Below are 23,042 nucleotides of genomic sequence, written 5' to 3' on the forward strand. Positions count from 1 at the left end.
CTGAAATTTGTGCTTAAATTTGCACTCAAAAAGGGAGTTCAGAGATTTGACACATACAGCAGTTCATGTGAAAATAACTGCTGGTTGAAGAATGACATTTCCCTTCTCTTTTAAAACAAATCCCCAGACTCCCGACCTTCAAACATGAACTTTTAAAAGGGATTGGGGAGGCTTTATGAGACACCATCTATTGTGTGTGTGTGTGTGTGGTGGTGCTGGCGGTGGTGAAGTTCCCCTGAATTACAGTCATGCCATGACAGCAACACTAGAGATGACAAAGAGAAAGTGTGTGAGAGATGCCCCAAAGTGGCAGGTGATTGACTGTGGACTTTCATCTCAGGCTTCTGTCTCCCAATTTCTTCCAAGGTCTCCGAGGAAGCTACAGGGAAGGTTGGTGCATAAGCTCCAGGTAACCAAAATTACGCTGTGTTTCAACTGATTTGGTGCCAACGGGGCATTTATTGTTATCTGAAGCCCGAGTCTTGCCTTCCTGCCAGAGTTCTGTTTGTGAGTTTTCTAAGGCTATAAATGGAAACCCTGGCTAAGAAGAAATTATCACCCAGGCACGCTGATACAGTCCGGTCTCACCACTCGAGGGTGGGCAGTCATGGTTTCTAACACCTAGCCAGTTAAGCTTCTTCTTTCTGGGATTTGAATCTTTTTCTTGCTGGGAAATGGAGATAGAAAAATGTAAAAGAGGATCTTCAGCAAAAGACATTTTGTCCCAAGAGAAGCTGAAGGTAGGAGGCAATTTTCCTTAGAATTATTATGCAACATTAAGATACTAGAGGCTGGGAAGAAAAGTAGTTACTATTTTGATACTTCCTCAAGTCAGTGACCTTGATGATTAACACGTTCAGCAATGGGGTGTTGAAATTAATTATGCTATAAACTTTCAGCAGGGATTGTGGGACTTTTTTGATATTTCCGTGGCTATGAATTTTGCAGATGATAAATCCTAGACCTCCAGATGCTCAATTTGTAGCATTGCCTGAAAATAAAACAATTCTGTAATTTACTAAGTCGTACAATATGCTGGGTTTTATATTAAAGGATACGAAATGACAAAGAGAATCATGGAAGGAGCAGCAGAGAAAAAGTAGTTTCATTTGGCTCTCGGTACTTCCTGATTACAACTCCAGAGTGAAAAATGGAATTTGCTGATGCCAGTAGTTGCTTCCCCAGAGGCATGGAGGCGCCATGTTATTCCTGACACTGGAAATTGATAAGCTGTATGAGAGAGCAAGCAAGAGAGAGAGAGGGAAAGAACCTAGCAGTCACTCATATTGAATGACAAATTAGAAATAGTATCACATTCTTGAATAAGAATGCAATAATATTAAGGGCACTAGAGTTATTTGTTTTCTGCTATAAGTGGACAACTATGTCTATGTCTGGCCTGCAAGAAATCCAGACAACACTAGATGGCAACAGATGTCAGACAAACAACTCTAACCCTCTACTGCCATCTGCTGGTTGTTTGGGCTTTTGCATTCCCGATGTGGTAACCCTGGACTGCTTCTGATGGCACTCTTTGGAATTTAGAGTTTACATGTTAGCAAAACTGTTGTCCCTATTTCAATCTTTTAATAGACTCCAAAAATGTAAATATTGGGGAAAATATGAAAGCTGAAGTGGCCCATCCCACTTTACGCCAGTTCCTCATTCATTGTGAGCTTTCTCCTCAACTGTTAAATGTTGCCTGGACCCCAAAAGCATGCAACTTGTGAGAAATGCGCTACTGGACAAGCTTGAAGGGGAGGAGGAGGAAGAGAAGGCGATCCAGACCGTGCATATGCCCCTGGAATCAGAAATTGCCAAAAACGTTTTCCAAAGAAATAATTTTAAGCAGTATATATGAGTGGATAAAGTAACAATAAGAACTTTTTTTAACGGGTGCTTATTTATATGCAAACTAACCAAAGGCAGGGTATGAGGCTTGCCATTTGTTTATTAGTAACATCAGATGGCATGTGTGAATGGACCATCTATATATGAACATCACAGATTACATCCCCCCATTTAAAAGTTCAATAATGTTATGAAGTTTCCTCAGGCTGGACATGGTGCATTGTACCCAAGGCCAGTTAAATCATTTTTGCACCCAAGACAGAACATTTCCTAAACTCCCCTCACCCTATTGATGGTAAACATTACAACAATAAAAATAAATTAAATATCCAAGACGTTATTGACCTTTCATGACACCTGAAGCAAACTGCCTAAGAATGGCAACCTTATTTTACCTAATAGTAGGGCTGGCTTTTTTAGTGTAGTCTGGTGAAAAGAAATGTAATGCACATGTGAACTAGCCCTTAAGAACTTTTCTTGCAGCTAGGTGCAACCTTGTCTACAGCAATCACGGTGTTCTTTTCACGGGTCAAAGTTTTAAGCTTCTACTTGGAATGATGCAAACAGATTCCTAGCATTGTAAACATCTGACTCTAGATTCTGTGCAGCTGAATATATGTGGTCATGCAGGGCAAGAGATAATTCTAAGACACACTTAAAATATTCATGCCCACATGATGTCGGACTAAGATTACTGCCCAGAGCATGCCAGTAATAATCAGGCATTGGGTACAGACTTGGTCCCTTTCAAAATTAAGACCAAGGATAGCAGATAAACATGTTGCTGTCTTGGCGAAAGGGGAAAGTATTCCCCCCCCTTTCCACCCCCAATTCCACAAATAGAAAGCAATCTGACTAGCAGTTGAATCTTTCTTCTATTTCAGCAATAGGACAGTGTCCTCAGGAACACCTGGCAGCAGAAGTCTACCTTACAGGGTGTAGGATTGATCGTGATTGCCTGAAACTGCTACCCTACTCTGCCTTATGGCAACATCAGTTGCTCTGACTGAATTCAGAGACTTAATCTCTTGTCCTCAAAGGGAGACCATCTGTGTTCTTGGAAACAGAATCAGGGTTCTCACTGCATTTCTTACCCATTTAATACTGTAAAAATGTGGGAAAACTGCAGCATTCTTGGAAATTAAGACTCTTAATACTTGGATTATCAAGATGCTGCTTCTCTCATGGAAGATCATCGTGATGCTTTAATGATCTCCCCTCTGTGTGAAGAAAAGTTGCAATTCTTTCATGAAATGTGGATTTTTTTGACGAGAGTCTATGGTTAATATCATACACTATAATCTTTCTTAAACATAAAACTACTATTTCAGTCTTCTCCGAGATGTTGACTTCTAGAATTCCTACTGATCACTACATTCCAAAGGCTACAAAACATGACATCTTTTGAGATGTGTATTCTCAACAGGCTTTGGAAACTTATTTTGCTAATTATTAGGAACTCTTGATACCCAATTTAGCAGATTATCCTTTTTGCGGGAGTTGGGGGGTGGTGGTAGAGTACAAATTACTATTCTATAAATGTATTGCAATGTATGTCTGAACTTGCCATGCAGACCTTTCTATACTAAATTAGAATTCAGGACAATTTCCAGAAATTGCTATTCTAAGCATGCTAACAGTTGACCTTTTTCAACAAACAAGCAGAGGTGTGCACCATGAATGTTCAGCCTGAATATTAATTCAAAGCCTCCTTTATCTTTTCTAATGGCCAGTTCTCTTTGTCAACCCTGATGGGTCTCACCCTCCAGGGAAATTAACGGTGATATTTCAATCTCTTCTGGATAATTAGGAACTCACCCGTGGTGAGTAGCTTTTGCTGCCATAATTCCCTCCCAGCTGATAGTGTGAGTTCTCTTAAGAAAGAGCAGCCCTCACTCTCCATTGTTTTTCTGCACTAAAAATGCTATGACCTTATCCTTGTTTCTCTCTTGAGATATATCCTCCACGCACATCTATCTTCTCAAGAGAGGACAGAGGAGAAAGAGCAGCTTCTTAACCAGTAGCCACTAGGTTCTTCTGCATTTGCTCCCAAATGAGTGCTTCCCATTTGAATCTCTCCTTTGATTCTAAACAAACTTTGTGTCACGACTGCAGTTGCTGGGTCAAAAATTCCCAGCTTTGCTCTGCTTGAATACTTTGCAACTGGACTGCCCCAATAGAAGCTGACGTAAAAGGAGGGTTAAATCTGAAAGCACCACTCTATTTGTTACATCCAGTAACAATATTTTCCATCTTTTCTTTGCACTGCATTTTCACGTGCTAATTAGCTGGGTTGGGCTCCCTAGGATGACAGAGGGAGAAACTGAAGTAGACTTTCGTTGGAGATAAGGTTACCATCTGGCACATCTATCCTAAATATTCAAGACAGCATGGCTGTTGGGCGCCACCACAAAGGGAGTAGTAAGGAGTTTGTGGTGCTGAGTGGCTGGGCAGCTGATACATACATCTCATTCAAAGCATACATTTCTTGGTGGAGCAAATCTCTGGATTGGGACCAAAAAGTGCAGAATGCCAGGGACACCAATAAATCCATCCAAGTTGCTCAAAGAGTATGGTCAGCATTATTCACCTTAAGCAACTAAGTGTGTAGCTACTGGGCAGCCTGCTATAAATATACTACTTCCAGCATGCTGTTAATTAGCAGCATGAGAACCACAACTTCTTTCTGATTTGAATTAGGTGTGTGCAAATCTGCCCTTGGCCTTTGAAGTCACTCTCCAAAGGTAGGAAGGGTCGAAGACAAAGAAGTGGGTGAGACCAGGACAAAAATGAAATGTTATGTAAATTTAATTAATTCATTTTAATTCAAGTTAATATGATTGCTTTCCATGTATTTATAAAGTACCTATTTTCCCACATTATTGTAATTGTAATTCAGGGTCAATGTTTGATGCAGCTCTAATTTAGAAACTTGTAATGCATCCATTCATAGGTAGATGATGTCCAGTGAGCTAATGGTGAAAATGGGATGTCTTTTTCCGCATACTTGATTGTGCTTGCTCAGTTCCATTAAGCCCATGAGCTTTGTTCGGAATTATGATTTGAATCCAATCCAAGGCCAACAGGTTTACATTAGCCTGGTTCATGGATTGTGCTAAGCCATGGCTTTAGGCCATGTGTGTTGAATAAACCACAGTTGGCTGGGTTCACATAATTTGCTAGGCCCAAATCCAACCATGTTGCAGTTTCACATGATGGGTGAATCTAGCCACTGATTTTTCAGCTGAATCATAGTTGCCATAAACTGCAAATACTAGCCACTAGGGAGTGACGACAGAAGACTATCTTCACTTTCCCATCTTAATTGTATCTGGTTGGCTTGATCAAGCAGGGTGCTTTTAACTTAAGTTAACTGATCTACGGTTATATAGTAGCACTGAAAATCACACATGGTTGCTGCATTGAACCAAGTAACCTAAGAGGCATCTCCCTCTCCCCGCCCCCCCAAGAATGGGATGACATCATTTAGGGAGTCTAGAGACAAACTTACATCAGAATATCCTTGAATAGCTTGACTGTTCTTCATTTTATGTGTTCACTGCTCCTCTTGTCTCCCATTGCCAAAAATGGCTTTGTATCCTATTAACGTCTGTCACTGCTGTCTCTGGACTGGCTGATAAGAACATGCACAATTTGCTAGGAACCAAGTCTGGGCATCTGAGGACTATTGTTCCTTCTCATTCTCTTCAGGTTTCAGACAATTTAACATTCAATGTGTAATCTTGAATTCTATATTAATTTGGGGGGTGGCGGTGGAACAAGGCAAAAGACTTTTTGGTTTGGTGATAAAGGTAAATACAGTATGTATTTATATTTATATTGACATCTAGCTATATCATCTATATGAATGAACTTTCTCTTTGTATTTTCCCACCCCCCCAGAAATGTTAAGTTTGATTCGGACAAAAAAACTCGGGCTCTGAATTTGTCATTGTAAAAGCAGATTTTGAGTAATTTTAATATTAACTCATCTCCAAGGAATGATCAGCCAAATTGATACGTTTGTTGTAAACCCAGTTTATGTAATTGGTGTGTATGCTGGGCTTTAGCAATTTTCACACTTGTAATTTATAGCATCAACTAGCCATCACTGTGGCAATATATCAGCTAAAAAAGCAAGTTTTATATTTCCATTGTGATGGTTAAGTGATAGTATAAGGCACTACAAATCACTATTGTAGAAATGGCCCTTGAGATGCTATGTCTATGGTTCAGAACCTCACTTTCTTATGAATGCACATGGTGAGAACTTATTAACCCAACCTTGCATTAATAACAGTGCAGAGTCCTTCTGACAGAGGCCAAAAATACCCCATACATTCTTGTCTTGCTTAAATCAATTGTTCTTTTACTAGCTATCACAGCTAAGCTGATATGAAGTAACAGATCTTGCAAATCAATTTATGGAGCACCTTTTGAGAGCCAAATTGTTTTCAGGCATAGAGGGGGAAATATGACATATATGGAGATGAATCAATGTAATTTATTAATTTAATGTTAATAGAATTTAAAATAATCAAATCGGACTTGGATTTGTTTTGCCCTTGCCTCACCTACTCTTAGGCATGTAGCCTTTGATACAATACTCAAAGGCCAAGTGTGGCTCTTACTCATCCTTTCCCCAAAGATGTATATTCTTCATTTAACAGCTAGATGCAACTGTGTCTTACTTCTAGCAACTGGGTGAGAAGAAGTTATTCTGACCTCATGAAATACTGTGTCTTTTTGGGGGGAGGAGGGAAACAGGAAATAATGTGCATCACCTTTCTATTTATCCTTAAGACTGGTCTCACTGTGCACATGCAGAGTTGAGAAAGGCGAGTAAATGGTAATGAAATTGGAGACGCACTGGATGTTTTTCTGTTTTCATTATGTATTTTAATAGAGTTCTCAGTTTTTAGTTCAGTTTTAATTTGTCTAATTAGCTTCCTTTTTGTAGCAAAAAGGTAGGATATACATTTGTAAATAGGAGATTCTCACTGGGTGTTGGAAAGTAGAAAGAACTATGTAGTTTTCTGTTCCTTGCTAAAAACTCAATGGAGTTGCCAGGCCTTAGGGTAAATATAGAGATATTTCTGAGGAAGAAATAAGAAAACCCAGCTGTAAGTCTGAGCTTTAATTCAGAGAATTGTGGAAACAATCTTGAAATATCCAATTAAGAGATAACGAGTGAGAATTCTGAAAAAGAAGTTAACCTCTTTTGTAATGACGAAGCAGAAACTGCTCTCAGGGCAGGAATTCCTTCCAGAAGGTCTGAACCCATGTGGGAGAATGCACAGGAGAGGCCTCAAAAGCAGTAGGGCTTCTCTGAAGTCAAATCCAGAGTGAGGGGCTTTGTTGCCTTCTACATCCTCATCTAGTGAGGAAGTCATGGATGGATAAGCAGGGATGCATATGGAATCCATAGATCTCATTTCTTTGTTGGTTCTTCCAGATGTGGAAGAAGTTATTCTCCATTCTTTTTGGAACATTCCAAATCAATATTTTCATTGTTAATCTTAGACTTCAGACCAACAATATTTTCACTATGCAATCCCAACCAATCTCAGAAAATATTTGATATAAAAACTAGGATGGACAGATCCATCTATTTTTTGTCCATTCCATTCCAATATTTTTGTCATCAATCTTTAAAAAACTGCATGAAAATTCCATTAAAAAAAAACAAAACAAATGCATCTATGAAAAACATTTATTGTACATATGAATTCAAACACTGGATTTACTTAAGATGTTTGATCCTAAGGTAATTATTTTTAAAATGTCTTTTTGAATAGAAAGTTGCATTACAAAATATGGCAAAGCGTGGAATCCAAAGAATTTGTTTCCACTTTCCACTTATATTTGACATGTATGGATTTGGCCAGTTCATATCAAACATTCCTAATCAAGCCTGAATACTGATTTACAACAGTGTTCATAACTTTTGTTGGGCTGTAACATATATTTGCAAGTAACATTGTGTGTATTTGTGTGTATGTACACAAATACACACATATAGTTTGAACTTCCCTACCAAATTATTAGGCCAAGTCCTTGTAAGTCAATACCATCATTATTATTCATTATCAGCATTATTCATTATATTTGAATGGAAAGGATAATGGTGATAAACAACAGTTTTTTGTTAACATGATATTATGGGTCCCATTAGACCTGCTGCCCTTTTCAATCGACTGCATAGGTAGAATTGGCAAATTCTCATCTGCGTATAGTTTAGTTACCTCTCTCCTCTTTCCATCACTAGGCGTCTCCAAAGAAACATTAAAAAGAAAAAAAGAGTGAAGCTCTTCCTGTCTGTCCTAATCTTTTCACAAGACCGCTTGAAATAGGACAGCTTCAGGAGAAGTAGAATCTCATTCTCATACGATGCTCTCAGGATACTCCAACCACAGAGCTGGAGATTATTTTTTGCCTTTTCACAGCTGCACAGTTCAATGTCATCAGTCAAAGCCACTACACTTCAGTGCAAGCAGCATTTATGAATCAACACAGTGTGACTAAAAAAGCAAAGTCAGTACCTCATTATTTCATTGTGATTTGCTTTCCAGTAGCTTGATGACCCTCTGGTCTGTCTGTAACTTCCAGCCCCATTTATTATTTACTGCCTTGTTAGATGCATGTCTTACTTCTCTTCCACAAGGTTAAGGCAGCATACACAGCTCTCCCTCTATGTTTGTATCAAGTCTGTGCATGTGGGAAATTGGTGTCTGCTCAATTTGGGTCTGACCTTGTTGTCTAAGCTCAGTAGATAATAAATAAATCTTTGGGCAAATGCAAAGAGTATCACCTAAATGACAATAGACATGTGGTCCATTCTAATAATTAATATAGCAAATTGCAGTTATTAAAATGTTACATCTTCCAAGTAATACTGTTTAAATTACTTTGATGTAATTTTCACCCTGTCCACTTGCATGTTATGGCTCTTTCTTTAAATGATAGCTTTTCCTAGTACATTTTCAGCTCTAGAATAAACACCAAGCCAGAAATATAACATTTTTATTGACAATCCTTTTGGTTTCCCACTGATGCTGTTTTCAATTATGTCTTCATATATGCTCTAAAGGGGCTTATTATCTTGATCTTTTGTCCATGATAATTCAACAGTGAGTCACAAGTTCGATCAAATAATTGGAAATGATAAAACAGTTTCCAAGGCAGGCTGTTTGCCTTCAAAAATTGTGATTGCAACCCACCCATTCTTCTCCATTTCACTTGGTTGACCTACAGCTTGCAAATGGATTCCAAACAACAGTCCTTCTGCATGTTCAAGGAGCTATATAGGAATTATTTCCCTGTGGCCCCCACCCTACACAGCTGCACTGCATGTTTAAAAGATTGAGAAATCTGCTGCTTTCACTTGGATACTTAAGACACTCAAAATGGGTTTAAAGAAAAAGTTCCTTTAGATGATTACTTGAAAGGGGTCATTCAACACAGTAGAAACTTACCATTGAACTAATTCCACGTAGACATGATTCTTGTCCTCTACTCAACTCATCCTCCAAAACCTTTGCTTGTTCAAACCAGTCTAGAACAATGAATGAATAAATGCAACAATCCAGCTGAAATTTCAGGTAAATTTTGTGCACGCTGAATACTTTAATATCAATTTTATTGCTTTCTTTAATTACTTTGAAGAACAAAAGGCGCTGCAGTGTTAAAGAATTACCTGTTCATTCCACTTGAAGGGCAATTGAACTGACTTATTCAGCATGCACAAAACTCACCTGAAATTTGGGCCGGATTGTTACATTTATTCATTCATTGTCACCAACATCCTCTCTGCCACCTCTCTTTTTAAAGTGCTGGGAAAGCACTTAAAAATGGACTGGAGTCTGTAAACTATAAAATGTTTAGCTAAGAAAGAGAGGAGACAATCAGTGATGCATAATTTAAGGGCACAAGAAATTATTTATTTATATTACCATTTTTCACCCTCTTTTCATCAAAAGGAATCTCAAATGGGGTTAATCTTTCAAAACAAATGAAGGACTTATTTGGCTTGCTGTGGCATATTTTTAGTTGCTTACATTTTATGGCCATTTATAACAATGCATCTCCTGAAAGTTAACTTTATGAGATGAGCACAGCATCTTAATGAGCGCAGCATTGGTGAGCATCTAGCTGACCTTGGCTGAACTTGAAAAAGTTAATCAGGGTTGGATCTGATTATTACTGTATTTCCAGGGTTCACCAGGAAATATAAATTTAATTTGTCAATTTGAATATTCTAGCACTGAATAAAGGCTGATGTGTTATGGGACATGTGATGTCCAGAATGCATAGCATTTCTCTTCCTAAACTGCCACTACCTCATAACACAACATGCTCTCCATTCTTCTAGCACTTTCTTCTGTATGCAAAAAGAAGTTGTTTTAATAGCAGTCTTCTCCAGCCTGTATCTTCCAGATATATTGAACTTGCTAGCTGGTAAGTATAGGTGGCCCTTGGTCTCATGATCAGTGCTGGTTTGGCTGGAATGGAACTGCCATGAATAATGAGGGCCACCAGTGTAAAAGTTGGTCCATCTCATCTGGAAGATGCCCAGTTTGGGAAGACTTCTTCTGTCTTTTAGCTAGTGGTATGTGTGTAGCCTTCAAGTCAGTGTTGACTCCTGGCAACTGCCTGGACTAGTTCCTGCAGTTTTCTTGGCAAGGTTTTTCAGAAGTGGCTTGCTATGGTGTGCTTCCTAGGGCTGAGAGAGAGTGACTGGCCCAAGGTCACCCAGCTGGCCTCATGCTTCAGGTGGAACTAAAACTCACAGTCTCCTGGTTTCTAGCCTGGTGCCTTAACCACTAGGCCAACTGGCTCTCAGTGGTCTGTAAGTAATGTCTAAATTAAGTTACTGGACACAAGAACTTATAAATTAAGAAAAAAAATGTTAGAAGGGGAACATACTTATATATACATATCTATCTACATGTGCCCATCAACCATAAGAGGTTGTTCCCACACAGCAGAAGAATATGCATGGAGTCTTATGCATGCTTCAGAGTCCTTTGTCCTCGAGAGGAATAATAATCAAGGTTGGGAAGATGAAATATTATTTTTTATGGGCATGGCTTAGTCATTTTCAGTTCAGTCATTTGGATTCTTTTGGCATAATATTCACTAAACCATATGAAAACTTTTTCCAGGAATAAGTAGATTCATTGTACTCAAATGCACATTGTGTAATAAGATGACATACAGTTTAACATTGTAATGGTTTAATAAGCAACACCCTCTAACATCTCTTGACTTTAGAAAGCAGCCCCATTGCTTTAACAATGGCACATTTCAGCAGCAGGAAAGTTGGACAAAGAGAACATTTATGTTCTAGATGCTTCTTGTGCCCACATAAGCTGCCTACTCTCCAAATATCTCAATAAAGGAATTTCACTTATGACTGGAAAAAGTGCTGTTTCTCTAAACCTGGTGCCCATATTGATTCCATGTAGTGGATGTTGGAGAGTTTCTGATCTTCAAACCAGAAACCCATGCAATGTGGAGAAAAGAGTGGGGGATCAGAAGGAGTTGCTTTACAGAGAACAGGTACGATTTTTTTAAAAAGAAAGATATTGTGGTACATTGCATCCTTCAAAGATTCTGTAGATATCTGTAACAGGTATCTGCTGTGCAGCATGAATTTTAAAGTGCAGCAACTTCTCTGAAGGCCATGGTTATGCTTATGGAAAGCTAGAAGTGTTGAATATATAATCTCAGCTGGTCCTCTTATCTGCAAGATATTCAGAGAAGTCAGGAACATTTTTTAATTGTGGACTATGAAACTCAGGATGTCTAATTTAGTTTTTGGGATTACCCAGAATAGAAGCCATCTGAATGAGCCTGTGAAGTATAAATTATTGTAGCATGTGGGCCTGATCTATTCATAGGTCTGTGAAATCCTGGACCAGTTGTGGAACTGTAAATATCACAGATTAGTTAGCAAGTATGATGTATGCAGGGTTTAAAGCCAAACTGCATGATCAAAAATATCAATTGGTACACCTCTCCGGGGAGCGTTCCATTTTAGAAGGCAACCACTCCCATATGTTAACATTTGCCTCCATTGAAACAACAACCCCAACCCCCTTTTGTAATGATAGATAAATTGTTCCTATTGTGAAAGTCTTCCAGTTATGTTTCTCACTAACTTCTATACTATAGAACTTCTAGGAACTTCTTATAGACAACTGTTTATTTATTTTTACAAACAGGATCATAGATAGACTGGTTGAATGAGCTAAACGCGGCTCTCCTTTGCACATATAGTTGGACAAATATAAAGATTTTGTAGATAAAAGGTATCCTGAGTGAGTGCAGCTGGTGGGAATATCTAGCTAAACATGTCTGGATTTGGCAGTTAAGTAGGGCCAGGCCTTCTTAACCTTTGGAGGGAGACTACCAGTCTAGTTAGTTAGTTAGATAGGCTAGTTGTTAGAAAACATGGCAGAAGAAGGCGATGAGAAAGTATTCCATAACTGCCAAGAAAATAGTAGGGTTTGGTTATGTCCATGTAGTCACCAGATCTGATTGATTCATTGATTATGTACCATTCAGTCATTGTCAGCTCTTAGTGACCACATAGACAGATTTTCTTCATGACGATCTGTCCCTCACCTGGTCTTTCAGAGTCTTTCCCTTGCCTTAAATGCCTTTTAATGCAATATTCAGGAATTTCAACTTTTAAAATCTGTTCATTTAATGTGCCGTAGGGGTGGGGTGGGGGTATGTGGGAACTTGACATGGGTAAGAAATCCACACACACTCCTCAAATGACTATACTGACAAATCATTTTGCATTATATGCAAAAGCACCTTAGATGCCATTCTCTCCCAGCAAGTAAAATGCTCTTGCATATGTCTTCTTCAAGAATGCACAGTCTACACACTTCTGCGAGTATCCCATGGTATCCTTTCAAGAATGGCTCCTCTGTATCGAAAGCTCCGAGGGGCACTTCTGAAGGAAAAGTGTTGGCCTCTACTCCTACTGGGTGCTTTTCAAGTGAATAATTTCTGCTCTGTATAGTAATATGTGGTCCTAGGCTCTGGCCTCACTTGATACTAAGACTTCTCTCTAGTTCAATGGGTGCAGTGGGCAAATAGGGGCTGTGCTTCAGTAAAAGTATTATTCTTGAAGACCTCTTTCATCAACATGGAATTCCTTCAGATTACAACTCATAGAATTCCATGCTGATTGGGAATTCTAAGAATTGTGCTCCGGATCCATTGAGATCCATTTTTAAAGAGGTTCTAGTGTAAAAGAAAAATGTTTAAGTTCACTTTTTCTTTGAAGTACAAGCGAGCAAGCAGCTGAACAGGAAAGTATCTGTATGGTAACTCAGTTTAAAATCTCAATATTTAGTGTTGCGTGCCTGTGAAGTTTGTGGTACTTGATCTATAATCAGTATTTCTTGTTCTGAGAATTGCCTTGATCAATTTGAATAAAAATGTAATTGTCAGTATTTGGGAGCTGATTTTTCTTTTGCTAAATTTCATTGTGATCTTGAATGGGTTCTGATTATGTAGCCTCAACTCTGAAACTGCCATCTTTTAAGGGATAATATAAGCATCTAATTGAATCCCCTTTTTCTGGATTAAAAATCTGCTTACGATTGTATAATACGTTGGTGGAAAATGAGTTGTGTCTTTTACACTGCAAATTGCAAAACCCTAGATCTCATTAAAGTATATCCTTTTGGTGTTCATATCCATTAAATTCCCTTCAGTTCTTTTATGAAAATAATGTCCAATTACATTTGATTTTTGTGCCATCCTTTTGTGCCATTCCAGCACAACATTAGAATAAAGCTATTGGGGTGAAGATCTGGTGCTTTCATTCCCCTTACAGTGATCAGAAGGGGCAAACCAGTCTGTGTAATTGCAGAACGTGAATCTGTGCTGAAATTGGATCTAAAAATGAGTCAGACTTCACTGCGGAAAATCCTGAGATGTTACAGTTTCCCCTAGGAACCTGATAGGGAACAGCACTCTACCGGAGTGCTGTGACTTCCCGTTGTTATGCTCAGAAAATACATTCAGGTTTATTGATTTTTTTAATAGCACAGAAACACTGTCTGTAACCTCTTTTCCAAGGAAACTGAACCTTGGATAAGTGCTGGATAAATTCCTGGAGTTTTTGACCGTTTAGAAGTAGAGCACACTTGTGCACCGCCATCTAGCCTAGCCTTTCCAAGTGACTCATTCCATTTTGTCTAATATGCTGCCAAAGGAAAGGTAACAGAGGATTTGATGGGCAGGGGGACTCAAAGATGCTTTGCTGGGCTTGTCAATTTTAACCTTTTTAAAATATGTTTTACCTCACCAAAGTCTTTGTTAGTTTTACATTCCATCTTTCATTCAGGACCTTATGGTGACATACATAGAGTTCTTGTCTCCCATTTTCCTTCCAACAAGCCTGTAAAGTAGGTTGGGTTGAGAGAGAGAGCAACTGCTCTGAAGTCACCCAGTGAGCTTCTTTGGCTGAGGGTGGACTGGAACTGGGGTCTCCCTACTCCAACATTATAATCCATTATGACTATCCAAAAGTCAATATAAATTTGTGAGCATTTACAGCAGAATGATCAAAATCAGAGCCTGATTTCCCTTAATTCTTCATAGAAACTCTTCTACAGCACTGCAATATCTGCTGGGTGATTTGATACAGGCAGGCCACACAGCAAGATTTTATATTCTTTGTTTGATATGGTTATTATACAGTATCTGTATCTGTTGTAGGTTCCTTTGGAACCTGGATTTTTGGGGTTCACCTTTGTGCCCTCATTTGGAAGACTGCCAACTCAATGCTACCTTGCTGACTGCACAACATTTTGTGTGAGTATTGGAGAAGTGTCTGAGTGTAAGAGCTTTAAAAAAAATCAGTTTTTCTCATTTATCTGTTAACTTTTGTCTCAGTTATTTAAAGTGGGGAGGGGAGAGAATTATCTCAAAATATGCCTAGCTTGGAAATAAAAGATTGGGTACAATAGGCAGAAAAGTATTGTCAGACTTTCTTGTCACAGCAGATAGCAGCACCTCATTGAGCTCAAGAAAAGCAGGATGGGCCTGGTTAGTATGAGGATGTGTCACCCCCAGGATATCCCAGGGCTGTAGGCTAGGCTAGGAAAGTTTTTAAAAAGCATGCCAGGAGAAGGAAATGGAAAATCCATATTGTTCCCAAGAGAAACTTCATGGATCTCTCCAGGTAGAATTGAGCTCAACTCATGGAAATCTTTACATTTCCACTTTGCAACATTATGGGATGCAAGCATGTGTCTGTGGCAGTAGCGGCAGGATTATGAGAGTAGGTATACAGAAAGGCCCCAGAAATCAAAAGGTTATTCCAGGATAGACCATCTAAGACTAAGTCAATTCACCAAATTCCTTTTGGGGCTTTCAAATCTGACAGATGTTGTGTGGTAGCAAGCTCTGGCCTAAAGTAAACTGTGTGTTTCTTCCAGTGTCTGAAATAAATCTAAGCATTATGATTCCAGCTCTATAACTGAGAATAAAATGTGCACTTGTTCACCAGAAGAGAATATCTGTAATGCCCCAGGAAGGTTCAAGAACTAGACATTGATTCTAAAAAGCTCAAACGTGCAAAGTAGCAAAGATAAGCCAAGCCATTTAACTTTCAAGAGATAGCTACCAGTTACCTTCCTTTTTTCCTTTAACATTAAGAAGGGAACCAGTTTAGGTTGGGACTAGTATAATGGAAGGGATACGAGACCCCACTGACCCAGCAGCAGCCTCTGCCTCAGTCCCTTCCTGCAGTTTCTCTTTCCAAACAATGATCCATTAGACCATTTTCATGATTAATATAGTTTGTGGATGAAGGAGTCCAGTCCTGTGGGATCAAGATACCTATGTTAGAGTCCCAATGTATCCTGGAAGCTTTATAGTTTGGAATAGAAATGAAAGGAAGACAGCATAGCTGCTAGCTAAGATACAGCTTGGCCCAGCAGAAGGCCTGGGAAATGGTATGTGGTGAGAGCAGGCAGATTCAAGGGCTGTTGGCCAAAACAGAAAGTTAAATAAGGACAAAGGTTATCGGCAGCCAAACCCAAAACATCCAGCACTAAGGAAGAAGGATTGCCTTCCATAAGCTGGTGACCTCCAGGTTAACACTATTCCCAGGATGAGGGTAGGTTGTGCTAAAGAGGAGAGGACATGCAGATCTCTTAATATATAAAGATGGAACCGACTGCAATATGCCAAGTAACCTGAATGTAGTTCTTGCCATTGTTGATCTTATGTTATTCAAATACAACCCCCCCAAGCACCAGAAGGGATTCTTCAACAAGAAGAATTAAATATACCTTTTATTCTAGGATCTATCTTGCAAGGGTTCCAAGAGTGTACATGTTGTTTAAATACAACCTAAACTGTTTTGAGCCACAATGTTTTCCTTTACAAGCAAAACTTCCCAGCTGCAAATTCTTTGTTTTGTCTGCTAGGGAACATTTTGGTCTGAAGCCTTTTTTCCTTTCATACCTACGGGGTTTGCCCCAGATTTGTCCCTCTAATAATCATGGGAGTCCCGGCAGTTCCCACAGCCAGAATCCCCGGGGCCCTTGTTCTTGAAACACTTCGCGTTCTCTTCTGCCTAGCTGCGTCTGCTCCAGATTTCTGCATTGTCCTGGATATTGAGTGAACTATTCCTTCCAGTTTTGTCTTTTGTGTCCTTCAAAAGGGACAAAAAATTGATTGTATCTCTAGTCTCAACCCTCAGACAGACAATGCACATGTGAAACAGGGTGGAGGTGGTAAAAACCATTTCCTTCAATAGTTAATTCCCTCAGCACCCCACACATACTGTACAAACTGTTTTGTTTTGTTTTTAACCTTATTTGTCATGTTTTCATGTAGGAATTTTTAATTCATTGTGGGCAAGGAGAGAAGCATAGCAGAAGATAGTACTGAGCCATCTCTCTCTTTCATTCTCTGCTTTTTCCTTCCTTCCTTCCTTCCTTCCTTCCTTCCTTCCTTCCTTCCTTCCTTCCTTCCTTCCTTCCTTCCTTCCTTCCTTCAGAATGAAGTGATTGCTGAAACAAAGGAATTGGAGAAGCCATCTGCCATAGGAGGTGAAAACAAGGGAGCCGGTGAAGCTGCCAGCTGCCCCAACAATAAGCACAAACTTTTCAAACTCAAAGAAGATAAGGCAAAGGGAGGGAACATGAATGGGAATGGTCTTTTCAAGGCTGAGTTTGTTCTCATCACAGACTCAGATGAAGATACAAAAGCTATTTTAGGCAATGGCTACGGACATGAAAGTTCCAGGATTTTAGCTGCATCCCATGTGTCTAGCGGTGATGAGTGGAAAGGACAGGGGAACGTGACCCAGCCGCCACAGCACACTGACCTTCCCTGCAGTTCAGCCAGTCAACAGAAACATTCTCAGGTAAAGCGAGTAACCTGACACTCTCAGGTAAGGCCCAGAGTCACTTGTTGAGATGGGCGGTGATACAAATCAAATCAAATCAAATCAAATCACATTCTTCCATTTCTGCAGTGTACATGGAAAGAGAAACGATTGTGCTTGTTAGGGAAGCCTGATTTTCTGCATTGCTCTTCAGCATCAATCCCTTCAGGGTGTAGCAGCCCATGGTTGTTTTCTGTGGCTGACAGGAGCTGCATGCCAGCATATGTCTATATGCCAGTAAGACCCAGGAGAAAAGAGAAGCGCTGTATTTTACCACTGATTTGAATTTTCAGTGGGACTTGCCAGCTGTGAAAAATAGTAGATTGTTGCCATATTTCAGGAAAGGAAACATTCTGACCCATGAGCAGGTCACTCGCACACACACTTATGTAGCTATGCATACTTCTGAAAGCTGCAATAGCCATGTAGCAGGTTGTTTTGGCTATTCCTTTTGCCCCTTTTTGGGGGGGGGGGCTTCAAAGGAGGAAATGTATGGGTTCTACCTCACAGAGCCTTAGTCCATCCATTTCCACACTTTTCTTTCATTAAAACCATCAAAACGTTGGTAATGTCACCAATGATCACTGAGATTCTCTAGAAGTAGGGGCTACATTTATTTATTTATATCAATGTATATGGCCACCCATCTTGCTAAAAGTGACTCTTGGCAGCTAACAAGGATAGCTATTGATAATTGTAGGCAATATGATGGCTGAAGAAATGTTGTATCTGAGTCAATAATGGGCCACAACCAGTATCAAGGTGAGCAGATTATTGCAAATGGAACTCATGAAGTCCTAGAAGGCTCTTTTCTAATTTCCTATTGCCCTGAGAAATGGAAATGACATGTGGATCATCCTATGTGAATTATTTTCCCATAATGGGTTGCAGATATTTGGTATCTAAAAATATGTTGATAGTTCTGATAGGAAACTCTTGAGAATCCTCGATGGAATAGTTGTTTTCACTGAAACAAGTTAAAAAAAAATTAGCCACGAAAGAGTAAGGAACATGCCCTTTTGCTGATCAACTTCTTTGGACCCTGGGCATGAGAGGCTGTGTGGGCCATTGTTGGCAGCTATTTGGCCAAATCGAAGGGCCATCTTACAGAAGGGCTAGAAGGGCCATTTTGATTTACCTCTTAGAGTTGTTTTTATTGTAAATGCTTTCTTATTTTTGCAAAGTTATGATATGATTGTCCAACAGACAAGGGAAACCGATCATTTCATTTGTAAATAAAAATAAAAATAGACACAAATAGTTTAATGCTGAATACCATACCTTTAACAACTCACCCTGCTATTTAATACTGGAAATTAAGACCGTCACTTTCCCAGTTAAAGAACTCAACAGACATTACAGTTTTGATTCTAATCTCTCTTCTTTTTCTTTTCCCCTTCCAGTTAACTTCTCCTCTGTCTACCTCTGATCACCTTTCCCATAAATCAGCTGCTGCTCCTTTACTTTCTCCAACTAATCTGAAAATAGAACACGAACTGGCTGTTCCAGGCCATCAGGCTTCTTCTCAGCAAGAATCTCATAGCCGGTGGCGGTCTGCAGATGGATCCTGCATACACCAGACATCCACCTATTTCCAGTCTACTACTTCTTCCTCCACACAAAAAGTACCTCCTTTCCCATTTGACAGCCTTGCAGATAGTGCTCAGTTACCCAGTAATATTCAGACTCACAAACCTGAAAAGGAATCCTCCCCATTGCCACCATTATTAAACAAGGATTCCTGTCCTCCTTTACAGGTTCCAACTTCAGCAGATGCTCTTCAGAGCTCGTCCCCTCAGTCCTATTCTCCTCTTCCTTCCAAGAAACTGGTCCCATGCCCCGTGGTTCCCATTTATATTACAACACATGTATTATCACCAAGTCCCAACCAATTGCCATCTTCTCTACATGGTTCTTCTTCAAATATATATAATGTAAACAACCCCTCTAGCCAAATGTCATCAAGTGGGAATCTGCCAGTGTCTGGAATTAAATCTCCTCTTCCAAGTAGACTCTCTCTTTTGACCGCTATTCTGAAGTCAGGGCCTTCTCCAAAAAGGCCATTTTCTCCTGCATCTTGTCCTGCCACTTTTTCTCCCAATTCCTTAGATTCTTCAACTCTGGCAATTGAGAAGAAATTTAAATCTACCCCTCCCACTCCCAAGAAATCTGCTTCACATTTTTCCATCAGGTCAGATTCCCCATGCCAGGACGAAGGTCACCTTTCGGTGTTTTCGAATGCACCAAGCCATATGATGTTCTCCTCAAAGTCCAGTCCTACCCTTCAAACTTGGTCTCTGTCCCCTAAAAGGACTCTTGATACCAGGGCATGTTCCCCTGACAAATTGCGTCCTTTGTCACCTGCAATTTCCTCCTATAGAAAAACAGTTGTATCTCCTCTGTTAAAACCCAAACTGACCAATTTTTCCTTACCTCCCCATGGGCCAAGGCAAGGGGCCCTCAAAACACAAGAGCCTGAAAAGTCTACAAGGGTACACACCTGCTCTCCCACTTTCACAGCCAAGTCCTATCCTGTGTCAAGCCTTGCGGTCAACCAAAGGGACATGATCTCTACCACAGCACAAAAATTGTCTTTCTCTCCAACTCCTGTGCGTTCTGGTAATCAGCCTAAAGAGTATTTGCTACATGACTCTGCAAAGGACCGAAATACAAATTCAACCACTCATTGGCCTTTTTGTCACCAAGATTCAACCTCATCTATTCCTCCAGGCTGTAATACCAACTCCTCTTTGCTTCAGACACACGCATCCCCTCTTCATTCAAATTTCAGAGCTTGTCCCCTCTACTCAAGACACAAGACCCCAACAGTAACACCACACAGATCCCAGGCCCGAAAGCACTCTCCTTGCGCACAGTGGTCAAGATCAAGGGAGACTAGCTCACCGCTATCCTTTTCCTTGCCTTCTGATTGTGAGAATAAGGCTCCTAAGGTACTCTCTTTGGTTGCTTGTTTCTGTTCCTTTAATCCCTTTTCCATTTCTGTTCCAGAAAAATGGTGCCCAAAGAAAGAAAAACTGCAAATATATAGACATAATAATTATTGCATTTTTAATGTTTTCACATCTAACAACATGTTAGAAATGCAGTAATCAAACACTTCCCAAGCACACTTGTTCCATGGAACCAAGGGGGCTGTACTGGTTTAATTCATTTAAATATGTTGCACTCTCATTTCCTGAAACAGGCCTTGTTGACTGCTACCTCATATAGCACTATGGTTCAAGTTTGTGGCAACAATGGGCTAGTTTGAAGATCCTGTCACTCAAAATCAGTGGCTGCTGCTGGTGGGAATTAATTTTTGTGAATGATTCATGAAAATACTTAGAATTAACTTCAGTATAACAGACAGCTGTTCTATTACTGGTTATAAATATTTACATAAAGTCAGTTCTCCATGTAAATCGTAGCATATGCTATTTTGTGATAAATCACATTTATGAAGATTGCTAATAATTGCATCCTATTCTTGCATTCATCCCCATCTGTAAAGGATGTTTTTACATTACATTTGAGTCAAATCTGCAGATACAACTGTCTCTTTCACCGACACAAACAACCCATCTCCCCAATTAGAATATAGAAAGTATCAGAATGCAGCTCTCTCAAACGTGATTTGAGAAATCACTTTTCTGCAGTGTAGTGATTTGGCAGTGATTGCTACTCCATTCCAGTGGATCTGTTTTGCAGATTGTTAAAGTTTTCATTGTACCTTGATTCAGGAGCTCCATAACACCGTGGAGTGTTGTGGACAGCATATAGGATGACTAAAATTATAGTGTGGGAGAACAGTTAACATTCAGTTTTAATAACATCACTCCAGGCAACAACAGCTTCCTCTATGATTGCAGGAAATATCCTTAAATGCCTTATTTGAAACTTTGTGGATTTATGTAGACCTATAGGTCAGGTCAGTGCTAGGTTGATAGCACTCCACACACATACATACATGCAAACTAAAAGTAGGGTGACAATTCTTTTCATTAAGCTCTGAGACTAGAAAGATACAGTGCTACATAAGTCACGTCCTCATTTAATGAAGTTAAGTGACGCCACAGATCTGTTCAAACCCTGTTCCAGCAATTAAAATCCTCCACCAGTTCAAACCCTCTACTTTGTGGGGGCTACTTTGAATTGTGGCACCCTTTTTGTGTAGAACCCCTATCATAGATCTTCAAAGATGAGCTTTAAAGGTAGAGCTACCTATTACTTTACCAGCACATGTATCAAATCTCAGACTTACTTCTCATAGGTATATACACTTTAGGTTGGGGCAATTAGTGCCATAGTAGCTGTGGGAAAGATGTCTGCTTGACTCATTTCTTGCTTGCTCCCAACTGCAATTGCTTCTTCCAATTTGCTGTGATTTAGATGTTTGCAAAATAAATCATGGGCAGAACTGAATGTGTACATCCAGTGTAAATCTGAAGGCTGACTGGTGCACACATAAAGCCTCTTATATTCACAATAGAGTCCCATCAGATATGGGTGTCTGAGCTGAAGAAGCTGCCATGAATAAAAGTTGATCATCTAAGCTTCTCCAGCTCCATACTTAGCTTATTGTCATGGGAGCAGTGAAACAGCATGATTTGGGAGAGTGATAACAATGATATTGCCTCTTTCTGTACATTGAACCCTTGTCTGTGAGCTGTATTCCATTTCTTCTGTGACAGCATCTCTCATAAATGTGGCATGTTAATGGTATAGTTCTGCTATCCTAAATACTGTAAAAGCAGAACTCCTAATTAAAGCCCAGCTTTCCGAAGGGTTTACTTACGGAAAGGAACCCTGCAGAAATCAAAATTCTTACTCAGGTGGTAGGATGAAATGTAAGAAGGGAAGAATAAAGTAACTGAATACAGTTTAATGCTGGCTTTAATGCTATGTCTGACAAATGATTGTGTGATGGAGATCAGTGGACTGTCAAATCCACTTTGTCTCTTAAGTGTTATTAACATTTGGTTCTGATTACTCAACTTCTCATAATGTTGGGGAGACAAACTGGGAAATAGCAAGGAAAGCAAGGACAAGAAGGGTGATGAGTTAAGAGAACTTCAATTTGCATTTCAGTGCTTTATAGTACACCAGAAACAACTGAATAAGTAGTGGAGACAACAGCTTAAAAAAAGGGGGGACAATAGGAAATATTTTGTTACATTAGCATTGTAGAACACAGATATTGGTTGTTAAGAAAAACACAGAAGCTTATTAAAGGATGGTGAAAAATTCCCACATTTTGTGAATGCTGAATGACATTAAGTGAAATTATCCCAAGCAATTTCCAAGATATTTTGGTAAATTAATGTTTTTTATTGTCTAATAAATGGAATGAAGGAAGAACTAGAGACAAGGCACAAAAATTTTTTTCCTTCTTTACTGAATATTCTTTCCTTCTCAATTTGGCTATATTTGTACTGTTACTTGGTTAACAAGTTTGAGGTTCATGCTTACATAGTTTAAGGAAAAGTACTGCATAAAGCTGATCAGCCATCTCTGCTCCCAAGGGACTTCAGTGAGCTTGTAGCTGAATGTGTCACCTGTATGGGCAGATGGAAAAACTTCTGTGCATTGACTAAAATATATGAATGGGTATTCAATCTCTGGAACAAACTATGGTGGGAAACCTATTATATAAATTATGACATTAAGATGAGACTCATGGACATACAATACCTTTAAAAGTCAGAATAATGTATTCATGTGTAACCTTTTTCTCCCTTACACAAAGACAGCATTCATACTG

General features: G+C 39.5%; 1 protein-coding gene across 5 annotated transcripts in view; it reads left to right on the plus strand.

The window, feature by feature from the left end:
* The first annotated feature begins 221 nt into the window (after positions 1-221).
* Positions 222-23,042, plus strand: part of MLIP (muscular LMNA interacting protein) — a 54,874-nt gene continuing 32,053 nt past the window's right edge. For 3 of the 5 annotated variants that reach the window (XM_088137089.1, XM_088137100.1, XM_088137096.1), the window contains exons 1-4: positions 222-409; positions 14,599-14,694; positions 16,892-17,260; positions 18,685-20,232. In XM_088137089.1, coding sequence (XP_087993215.1) covers positions 254-409; positions 14,599-14,694; positions 16,892-17,260; positions 18,685-20,232 — 2,169 coding nt within the window. In that variant the 5' untranslated portion in view covers positions 222-253. Of the gene's footprint in view, positions 410-555; positions 741-14,598; positions 14,695-16,891; positions 17,261-18,684; positions 20,233-23,042 lie in introns of those variants that run through there. The other 2 variants (XM_015889246.3, XM_025171122.2) reach the window with 2 other exon arrangements.

Source organism: Python bivittatus, unplaced genomic scaffold (assembly GCF_059951505.1).
Source record: "Python bivittatus isolate LINGU-HERP-01145 unplaced genomic scaffold, Pbiv_v1 ctg000020_np1212, whole genome shotgun sequence".
NCBI lineage: Eukaryota > Metazoa > Chordata > Lepidosauria > Squamata > Pythonidae > Python > Python bivittatus.